Source organism: Drosophila obscura, unplaced genomic scaffold (genome assembly GCF_018151105.1).
Source record: "Drosophila obscura isolate BZ-5 IFL unplaced genomic scaffold, ASM1815110v1 contig_4, whole genome shotgun sequence".
Lineage (NCBI taxonomy): Eukaryota > Metazoa > Arthropoda > Insecta > Diptera > Drosophilidae > Drosophila > Drosophila obscura.
The window spans coordinates 5,198,727-5,208,662 of record NW_024542828.1 but is presented as its reverse complement, the minus strand read 5'-3'; the positions used below and the strand labels follow the sequence as shown (position 1 = coordinate 5,208,662).

Here is a 9,936-nt window from a genome sequence, read left to right as displayed (position 1 = left end):
GAAAAAAACCAAAGGAAAAAGGAAGAAAAAATCAGAGAAAAAGAAGAAAAAATCAGAGAAAAAGAAGACAAAAAAAGAAAAAAAAACCAAAGGGAATAGAAAGAAATCAGCAAAGATCGTCAGCACAAACGAATATTAAATTTGTATTAAATATTGCATACAATTTATTTACCATTATGCTTTATTTACGCGTGTATATGGCATATACTGCCTGCTGTTGAAACCGATGGCGAGGGCTAACCAAGTGACGCTGACCCTTTCGATTCCAGCACCGGTTGATCTGTGGCACTACGCCTTACCCATTCCAATCCCAGCTACACCAACTTTATCAGCCCGACTCGTCGCTATCCCGACATAATGGTGCATGGGTAAATGCTGTGCATTTCCATACTTTTAATAACTCTTTATCTGCTGTTTTAGTCCACTGGCAGCTGCGCTTAACTACTGCCCGACACCGTGCCACGTACTTCCGCTGAGCTGCCAAAAATTGCGAACGAGCGCAAGTACAAAAAATGCATAAATGCAGCTGAGGAGTCGTGCAATTTGTCAGCGAGTCTGCATGAGCGTAGTTACCCTGGAATCGGGGCATGTTATCAGCATTAACTACAAAATGCAGAAGGCCCTCCACCAGCAACAAAACAAAAGCAGGCGGCGCGAAAGCAAACAGCAAACGCCACCCAAACCCTCAGCAGCAGAACTAAAGCTACAGTTTATAACTATGCATACTATTTATCAGTATAGCCTTGCCCGCAGTCGTTAACCATACATAACTGATCCCAAATTTCGTACCAAAATTGATTCGCGATGGACACCATTATTATTGACACCTAGCTAGGCAAGGGCTAGGCCTACATTAAATCTGTGATGCTTAATGAGCTCTGTAGAAATTTATGAGCGTTTGTTTACACTGTGAAGCTTTTAGAAATTAAATCAAAATTGCAAGAATGTCCCAAACAATACATCAAAGTCACCAAAGTCAACTGTAAGTATCTCATACGCACAAACAAAGAAATTATACATAGAAATATATTCAGGTCCGTCCGGTTCTCTCACACTCTCATTACAAACAAAACATTGATCTCTCAATACAGGTTTAGCGATTCCGAATTAAACAAAGTGTTCCTTTTAGCAGTATCGCGCTATCAGAAGTACCCCTTAAGTGTATGTCTACGTACACCGATAGAAGAAAGCCCTGAAATTTTAATATTTTCACTTAGATTTTAATATTTATGCCATTGATTTTCATCCAAGATTGGTTGTATTAAAATAGAATATTTTTCACATAAATTTTGATATTAATATAGAAATATTTAAATTTAATATATTTCATATTTAAATTTAATATGTTTAATATTTAAATCTAATATGTTTCATATTTATATTTATATAATATTTATATATTATATTAAAAAAGTATTTTTAATACATTTATATTTGAATCAAAGTGAATTCTATTAAATTTTACTATGTTTGTATTTTAAAATCGCATTTTAAATTCAAATATGATTGTAGTTATTTTTACTATGTCTTTTTTTTCTATCAGTGTAGGTATGAAATATTATTAAAAGCATCAGAGAGAGAGAGAGAGAGAGAAGAGTGCTCTTTGTTATTAGCAGAGGGTCAATATGGGAAATCCGATAAGGTGTTCTGTTCGCATATAAATGCCCAATGAAGCGCACTCTCATTACAAAGAAAACATTAATCTCTCAATACAGGTTTAGCGATTCCGAATTAAACAAAGTGTTCCTTTTAGCAGTATCGCGCTATCAGAAGTACCCCTTAAGTGAATGTCTACATAGGTATGAAATAATATTAAAAGCATCAGAGAGAGAGAGAGAGAGAAGAGTGCTCTTTGTTATTAGCAGAGGGTCAATATAGGAAATCCGATAAGGTGTTCTGTTCGCTTATAAATGCCCAGTGAAGCGTGCTCTGAGTCAGACTTGTTGTAGTTTCAGAGTCGAGAACAACCGCCACGTGCAGGGCTTGTTTGAAATGGAAAGCATTGGTTTATTGAGTGGGTTAAATATATTCTATTCGGCAACAACAATGGGACAGGACCTAACGTACTCTTCCTAGGCATTGCGCTGCTGATTGTCGGGCTCTCGGCCTATCCTCAGTCTGGTAACGAGCTGGGCAACCCCTGGCTGGCAACGCCGCAGCCCCAGCCGGAAAATGGTGGCAGCACAACAACTGCCAGGCCAACGCCCACTACCCAGTCGCCGGAGTACCTGTCCTGCCTGCAATCGTGTCCGGCGACCAGCGAGTACAATCCCATCTGTGGCAGCGACAACGTGAACTACTACAATGGCGGCAAATTCGACTGCGCCGTTAGATGTGGGCAGAGTAAGTCCCAATGAGTGCTCCCAATTGCAGCTGATCAACAGCTAATGAGTTCTCATGAAACGTTTGTAGATATTCGACGGATACATTTGGGAGCTTGTCGGAATACATAGTGTAACCCCCCTAACCCCCACTGATGCCTGTCCTGATATAACGAGAATGAATGCTTCTGGGCGAAGCCCACAAAATCTCAGCTTGTAGCTGATCTAGCAGTGTCGTAAGCTAATAAAACACACAAAAAATCTCGCGCTTGTATCTCTGGCCGACCCCGACTCACAATCGCACAATCTCAGCCTGAGTCTCAGTTTATGAAGCAGTCGCAATCGCGCCGTTTGTCTGTTTAGTGTTTCGAGTATGTCGCTGTTCGGTGTGTGCCACATTTGCAGTAAGACTGATACGCAATATCTCTGTAGAAAACCCATTGACGATCGTTCTTACAGCTCTTGTGGCATTGATCTACCTGGGCGGGGTGAAGGCAGCGCCTGTGGACAATCCCAAGTCGCAGGTGGAGTACATTAATAGCCTGCCAATTGATAGCGCCAACGCATATCCGAATATTGTGCCCATCACTCGTCCGCCGCTCGTGACTCAAACTGCGCCACCGCCACCTTCCAACTCGAAGAACTTTGCATATAATCCGAAAACGCAGACTTGGACACTTGTAGCACCTGGTGATCCGCAACCGAATGACGAGACGCTTATCTGGAATAAGGCTAACGACAAATGGCTGACCAGCTCTCGCTAGGCACTCAAGCAATCTGATCGGGAGTGGTGCACACCTAGCCTAACTACGAGTATTTCTGTTCTGTTCTTTAATGGTTTCTGTATCAAAGTAAAGCTGGAAACATTTCTGTGCACAATCATCCATTCTCAGCTCTGAGTCTGGCGCATACGACGGAGCTCCTCGGCGCTTTAGTTTAGTTTAATTTGCGTGTGGCGTTCTCTGTGAACTGCTCGAATTTTGTCAGCAGATCCTCCAGCTGTGCCGGCACACCATTTGTGTGATTCTTTAGCTCCTGTAGAAGCTACTGTGGAACATTCTTGGGCGGTCTGAGGACGCCGCAACAGCTCGTTCATATGGGAGAACTGCTGTGACGGCTTTTTCTGGTTCGTATCAGCCGCGTGTCTCTGACTCTGGGGGCATTGTTGCTGGCGCTGCAGACTGCGACTGAATATGCTGTAGCTGCTTTCGAACTGACGACGCCGGTGACTCTGATTCCTGTCACGCCGCTCGGCCAGCCCCCACCAGTTTGTATATACTATATTTAGCTTTATGTTCTCGGGCTCGAAAGGCAAACTGCAGCTTGTCGCGAGAGGTGCTCAACAAGGCACTCCCACTCCGCTTGCAGAGTTGGATCAGATGGGCAGGCGCATGCCTTAATAGTCGCGACAAGAAGAGACTCGCCAGAGCTCTGCCTGTCTCGCCTGGCGGTCCAGTGAGTCACTGAGACAGCCAAGCCCACATATGTATATGCTGGGAAACAATCTACACCAGGGGTGTAGCGGAAAAGATCATTAAGTGTCGCAGCAAGGTCTTGTTCATTTCACTTCTTAGCAAATTAATTTATTGTTCTCTGCCTCTGCCTCTGCCGCTGCCGCTGCGACGCTGCCGAGGAGAATATAAAGCCGTTTGTGCATAGCCCGAAGCTTGCTTCTCAGCCGCTGCGGCAGTCGAGTTCTGCTACTGAAATCCCACGAAGTGCTTGCGCTATACTTCATACGTGTGCCGACGGCAAGCAAGTCGCGCTTCATCTCCATGCAGTTCAAAGACCACAGCAACAGATCTCTGGCACACGCCCTGTGTAGGTTCGGGAAGGGTACCGCCCCCCGATTATGAATAAAAAATGCAAGAATCTCATTGTTGGAGGCAACAACAAATGGATCGAATGTTAAAAAGCTGAAACGGATCGGGCTGCTGCAGGATGCGGGAACATTTATTGAACCTTATTCCAAATAACCGATAGTAGGCACATAAAATCCACTTAAGTTGTGGAAAATGTTTTAAAGGTTGTCATCATTAGGCTTGGAGAAAATGGAGTTCGGTTTATTAATTCGTTAGAGTTCTCTACAAAATATCAGTTTAAATAACTCTAAATTATACAGTGAGAAAATGTCGCAATCGGTGGACAAAAGTAGTCATCGCTCCATCGCTGGTGGCAGTGGGACAGGTGGCGATGGCGGAAAGGGCGGTCAAGGAGGGGGCGGCGGCGGTGGCGGCGGGCAAGGTGGAAAGGCTGGTGAACCAGGAGGCAGCAAGGAAGAAAATAAAGATGATCAGAAAGCCAAGGAAGACGACAAAAGAAATCAAGAAAAAGATGGCAAAAAGAACGAAAAGGAAAGCAATCCGAGTTGTGGAAAAGACGGAGCAGACGGTGGATCCGGCGGGGGTGGTAAAGGAGGCGATGGAGGCGGTAAAGGCGGTGGGCGTGGCGGCGATGGAGGATGCAAATGGGAAAAAAAATCCGATGAAAAAGACAAATAGAACGAAGACAAAAATAGCAATGACAAAGACACAAAGAAATCGAAAGAAATCAGCAAAAAGCGCAACAAATATTTAATTTTTATTAAATACTTCAGACAATTTATTTACCATTGCAATTTAATTATATGCTGAAAAACGGCTCTCCAAATTATCAAATATATATTTACAGCTCTGATCGTCATAGGCGGGCTCAATCAGATCGGCCTCAACGGCGGACAAAATCAGGAATTTCGTTTGGGGTGTCTGCGGAAAATAATCCAAAATAAATAGATAAAAGAAAGAATAGAGTATGGAAAGTGGTTGATGGGACTTACATCCTTGAGATCGTTATGCTTCCACAGTTCGATGCTCTCCAGATAGGTGCGCATAAGGATGCGCCACTGCCAATAGTTTTTACAGCCGTGTAGTTTCGGTATGGCCCTGTAATCCAGTTCAATGTGGCCCATTTTGTTACGCTTTGCTAAACGCACTGATTAGAAATGGAACATTGGTCAACGTTGTGGCTGATACGAAAGCTCTGAAAGAGAGAGGAAAACTGGAAAAATATGCAGCGAGAGAGCGAGCTTTTGCTATCTGCATTAAACAGCTCTGGCGGGGTTTTACTTTTTAGATTTCAGTAAACAGCTCTGTGGGGCGGGGGTTTAGTGTTAAGATTGAACGGCATGTGTCATGTAGCCAAGTTCGAGCGCTAAATTGTTAACCATATGCTGTGTGGCAGTGGCTGCAGGGGCAGGCAGCTGCCGGTTGCAGGGGCGTCCAAGCGCAGCAAGTGTCAACACCAAAATCGACATCAAATTGTTACCAATTAAACCATTAAGTTATTACAATCAAATTAAATGCCACACAAAATATAGAGCAGCAACAGCAACAAATACGCGTATGTCACGCATAACAATGGGAACTTAGAGCTGAATGAAATTATCGAGCTGTCCACACGGCGATTTCAAAAGTTAATTCATTTAATATATTTCACACAAATACGAGTACATATTTATACACATGCGAGTAGTTCTCAATGAAGTTCTCCTAAGCGTAGCTGCTGGCTATGAATAGGTAATTTTTTTAGCTTGACTTCTCACTGGGTTTTATGTGCCAGCGGGCGGGGCATATCGACTTGCACATGAGCTTTGTGTTTGCTGAGTATTTTACTCAGTTTTTTCCCCTTGTGGTTACTGCAACTCTTAACTGATAATTATGGCTGAAAATTCTATTGTAAACATTATTCTAGAGTAATTTTATATTCGTTTGTTTTTTTGTTGTTGCCATCCGCCAACAATTTTCACCCTAATTTGCTTTTTATGATTGCTTTTTGTGGCTCGGCTGGAGTTTGTGGCAGTTTGTGGCAGTTTGGTTGGAAAATCCCTGAGCTGAGGAGGCCATTTGTCAGGCAATTTACTGCTGGGGGCAGAACAGACCAACCACAGCCCGCCTGAAACCCCCAAGCCCTATATAGTTAGGCGCTGTATTGGCGACTCGATTTAGTTGTCTTTGGTCAGGGCTATGACTAAGTTTAGTTGCCTGTTGCTGCTGCCACTGCTGCTGCAGTTGCTCCACATCGAAAGCGGTCATGGCTGGAGTTTTGGGCCAGTGCAGGAGGCAGAGAATGCGCCACAGCCCAGCGATGCGGCCAGTTCGGCGAATCATACGAGTAAGTTGCGATGCGACTCCCCAAGGACAACGCTCTCGATGTGCCTCTGCTCTCTTTAGTACTCACCAGACAGCTGATTGTGGGCACGCTGGTGCCGCCACAATTTCCCGGACCCTGGCCAAGTCCCGCCATTGTGGCACCAGGAGGAGCCAGCTACTGCCAGTGTGTGCCACCCGGTTCCTGTGCGAATCCACTGCCCACCGTGCCGAGCGATGGCAGCGGACAGCTGGACATTCGTATCGTCAATACGGGAGCTTATGTGAGTGAGTACTGAAGGGATAAATCCTTCTCTAATCTCCAGTATCCTCTTCGTACAGCCATCGATCCCGAGCACCAGTGCTACCCTGACCTGCAGCTATGGCCAGGTGGCCTGCTGCCAGGCGGGTAGCTATCAGTGTGGTCGCCGCTTCCCGCCGCCACTAGGCTCCGCCACGGCAGGCGCGGGACAGGCGAACTTCGGGGCATACCCTTGGCAGGCGGCGTTGCTGACCACCGCAGATGTATATCTGGGAGGGGGAGCACTGATCACCGCACAGCATGTGCTGACGGCTGCCCACAAGGTCTACAATTTAGCGTGAGTTGAAAGGAATTCCCATTCAGGGATCCTCCCTCATTCCGGTTCAGTTTGACTTCGTTTAAGGTGCGCCTGGGGGAGTGGGATGCGAGCAGCACCAGTGAACCGATTCCCGCCCAGGATGTGTACGTGTCCAATGTGTATGTGAATCCCTCGTTCAATCCCAACAATCTGCAGAACGATGTGGCCATACTGAAGCTCGTCCAGGCCGTATCCCTCACCAGCAAGTCCACCGTGGGCACCATCTGCCTGCCAACCACCAGTTTTGTGGGCCAACGCTGCTGGGTGGCCGGCTGGGGCAAGAATGACTTTGGTGCGACGGGTGCCTACCAGGCCATCGAGCGGCAGGTGGATGTCCCACTGATACCCAATGCCAACTGTCAGGCAGCGCTGCAGGCCACACGATTGGGTGCCTCCTTTGCCCTCAGTCCCACATCCTTCATTTGCGCTGGCGGCGAAGCTGGCAAGGATGCCTGCACCGGTGATGGTGGCTCTCCGCTTGTGTGCACCAGCAACGGGCTGTGGTATGTCGTCGGATTGGTGGCCTGGGGCATTGGTTGCGCACAGGCTGGGGTGCCCGGTGTCTATGTGAATGTGGGCACCTATCTACCGTGGATACAAACGACACTGACCCTCTAGACCCCATCCTCTACGCTTAAGTTGTTAAACATTATATTAAAAATATACTCGAAAGATCAGTAAATTGAAGCATCAATAGCGCAATCCTAGCAGCTCATAGAGCGGCACTTCAACCACCGACTCACTGGCACTCGACTCCTCAAAGTCACCGCTCTGGAGCAGATAGTCGGGACGCTCCAGCGACGGATTGGCCAGATAGAAGTCAATGAGTGCCGTGGTGCTGCGCAGATGGGTGATGCCCTTGAAGATCTTCTCGCGTGTCAACAGCTCCTCCGGATAAACGGTCTTGATGGCCGTGTCATTGGATCGTTTCACCCACGGCCGTTCCTTGAGCGGCACTGTGCGCCCAAAGGCGCTGATGATGGGCACTTTGTTTACGCGTGAGGCCTGATCGTTGATGTGTTTCTCATACTTCAGCTCAATGGCCATCTGGTTAGAAATGCAATGAAGAGCATTAGAAAGAGATATTCCAAGAAGAAACCTCTCCTCTCCAGATACCTACATGAGGTTTATTCCACTTGTCGGCCACAGTCTGGGCAATGGCATTCACCTCCTTGGGATCGGTTTTCACGGAGGCCAACAGCGTGCGATCTCCCTTGATGGAGAACAGATTCTTGACCTTCTCGGGCGTTAGGTTGCTCTCCATGGTGCCAAAGGAGTTCAACCATTCCACAAAACGTTCTGCAGACTATGAGAGCGGGAATTATACAATAATTAGATGGAGTTTCGAGCATTTAAGCTTCCAAATGCTACTTGCCGCATCCATCAGATCCTCCGCCTGCTCGTCAAGAGTGTAGAAGGAGTGACTCTGGCCGGGATGCTCCACGCGAGACTGCCAGCAGACACGCTTGTCGCTGGGAGTACACAGGAATTTGGCGTACCAGCTGGACTTGTCCACAGTGCGATAGCTGTGGCCCACGGGCTCGTCCAGCCGCAGATCAAACTTCTCGAACTCATGATCCATGCGCACAATATCCGAGTGTTCGCTCTCATTGAACTGCTCTTCGACCACTTTGCGTTTCAGGTTGATGAGCTGTCCACAAAAAAAACAAAGGATTATATTAATAGAAGAAACTTCTCAAGGAGGATCAAGGCTCTTACAACGGGAACCTCCTCTTCCTCGCTGTCTGGGGTGCTGGCACTCATATAGTCCTCGGGCCGCTCCTCGCGCATATCATCCCGTATGTAGATATCATCATCTGACTTGGAGAAGTCATAATCCTGAATGCGCCTCACCCTTTCGCGCAGTCGTGGCGGCAACACCAGCGAGTAATCCACCACTGGAATACGCGGACGGGTGCGGCATGACGCAGCCAGCACCACCTCATCGATCACCTCGTTCCAGTAGGCCTTACCCTCGAGGCCCTTGCGCTCTTTGAGCTTGGAAAAGTCGCTCATGCCACTGCTGGTCGAGTGCTCCTTCTGCAGCACCATCGGCTTCACCTCTGTGGGCTTCTGGTAAGCGACCAGAGCCTGAGTGACGGACTCCATGCGCGCGGAGCGCAACATGCGATTAATTATGGGCCGATTGGCTCGCGCCACAATGGTGCGGCGCACCGTCGACGCATAAGTGTGCTGCTTAGTCAATGACATTGCGAGGCGGTTGTCTGTCCTCTGGCTCTCGAATTGGTATAAACTATAGCGAAAATATCACTAAATTTATGTTTAAATTTGTTTGTTCGATACGAGTTTTCGAATTAAATTCTAGCTATGACAACGCCAAAGTTGGTTGGGGAGTGTAGCTATAACAAAATGGGGGAAAATAGGAGTCAAAGTAGTAACAGAAATCTACATGGTATCTACATGTTCCACATACAACTTACGTGTTTTGTACATGCTTGCTACATTTCCACATGAAATATACATAATTTATACATGCTTTCTACGTGAATCTACTTATTATTTACATAATTGCGCATACGACTCGTTGCTGCTGCAGAATGCCGAAATATTTTTAAATTATAGCACCTAAAAAAGGAAAATGCTTTTGGGGCTCTAATTTTGCTAAAAAAAAACCTTTCTGGATTCATGCTACCTTTCTAGGGTTAAGCTGTAAGCTGAAGTCATTAGAGAAATAATTGCTCTTACGACCCATTGGTGCTCTGCCAGCCAGAGTGGATTATTCAACAGCAGCCGAACAAAAACAAAACAAAGGTACATTCTTGCACAGATACGACCTCGCACAGATGCACACACATACATATGTATGTACAGCAAGGGTAAGTTAAATTTATACGCACAGGCAACAACAGG

At 46.6% G+C, this 9,936-nt stretch overlaps 6 protein-coding genes across 6 annotated transcripts; 4 read left to right on the top strand and 2 right to left on the bottom strand.

Annotated features, from left to right (window-relative positions):
* Positions 1-1,903: 1,903 nt before the first annotated feature.
* On the top strand, positions 1,904-2,612 carry LOC111073389. The gene is made up of 3 exons (XM_022365688.2): positions 1,904-2,014; positions 2,077-2,343; positions 2,413-2,612. The coding sequence occupies exons 1-3, from the start codon at positions 1,993-1,995 to the stop codon at positions 2,451-2,453; spliced, it is 330 nt and encodes a 109-aa protein (XP_022221380.1). The 5' UTR covers positions 1,904-1,992; the 3' UTR covers positions 2,454-2,612.
* Positions 2,613-2,632: 20 nt separating this feature from the next.
* LOC111073380 lies at positions 2,633-3,200 on the top strand. The gene is made up of 2 exons (XM_022365678.2): positions 2,633-2,725; positions 2,781-3,200. The coding sequence occupies exons 1-2, from the start codon at positions 2,695-2,697 to the stop codon at positions 3,083-3,085; spliced, it is 336 nt and encodes a 111-aa protein (XP_022221370.2). The 5' UTR covers positions 2,633-2,694; the 3' UTR covers positions 3,086-3,200.
* A 1,250-nt stretch (positions 3,201-4,450) lies between these two features.
* LOC111074832 (glycine-rich protein DOT1-like) lies at positions 4,451-4,822 on the top strand. Its single transcript, XM_041594947.1, has one exon. It carries the CDS (start codon positions 4,451-4,453, stop codon positions 4,820-4,822), a length of 372 nt encoding a protein of 123 aa, XP_041450881.1.
* A 60-nt stretch (positions 4,823-4,882) lies between these two features.
* LOC111073399 lies at positions 4,883-5,308 on the bottom strand. The gene is made up of 2 exons (XM_022365699.2): positions 5,137-5,308; positions 4,883-5,065 (listed from the first exon to the last, which is right to left on the bottom strand). Exons 1-2 carry the CDS (start codon positions 5,266-5,268, stop codon positions 4,940-4,942), a joined length of 258 nt encoding a protein of 85 aa, XP_022221391.1. The 5' UTR covers positions 5,269-5,308; the 3' UTR covers positions 4,883-4,939.
* An 837-nt stretch (positions 5,309-6,145) lies between these two features.
* Positions 6,146-7,758, top strand: LOC111073420 (phenoloxidase-activating factor 2). Its single transcript, XM_022365721.2, has 4 exons — positions 6,146-6,470; positions 6,530-6,729; positions 6,788-7,044; positions 7,095-7,758. Exons 1-4 carry the CDS (start codon positions 6,323-6,325, stop codon positions 7,681-7,683), a joined length of 1,194 nt encoding a protein of 397 aa, XP_022221413.2. The 5' UTR covers positions 6,146-6,322; the 3' UTR covers positions 7,684-7,758.
* LOC111073408 lies at positions 7,700-9,435 on the bottom strand. The gene is made up of 4 exons (XM_022365710.2): positions 8,785-9,435; positions 8,441-8,716; positions 8,186-8,371; positions 7,700-8,112 (listed from the first exon to the last, which is right to left on the bottom strand). The coding sequence occupies exons 1-4, from the start codon at positions 9,274-9,276 to the stop codon at positions 7,756-7,758; spliced, it is 1,311 nt and encodes a 436-aa protein (XP_022221402.1). The 5' UTR covers positions 9,277-9,435; the 3' UTR covers positions 7,700-7,755.
* Between the last annotated feature and the right edge of the window lie 501 nt (positions 9,436-9,936).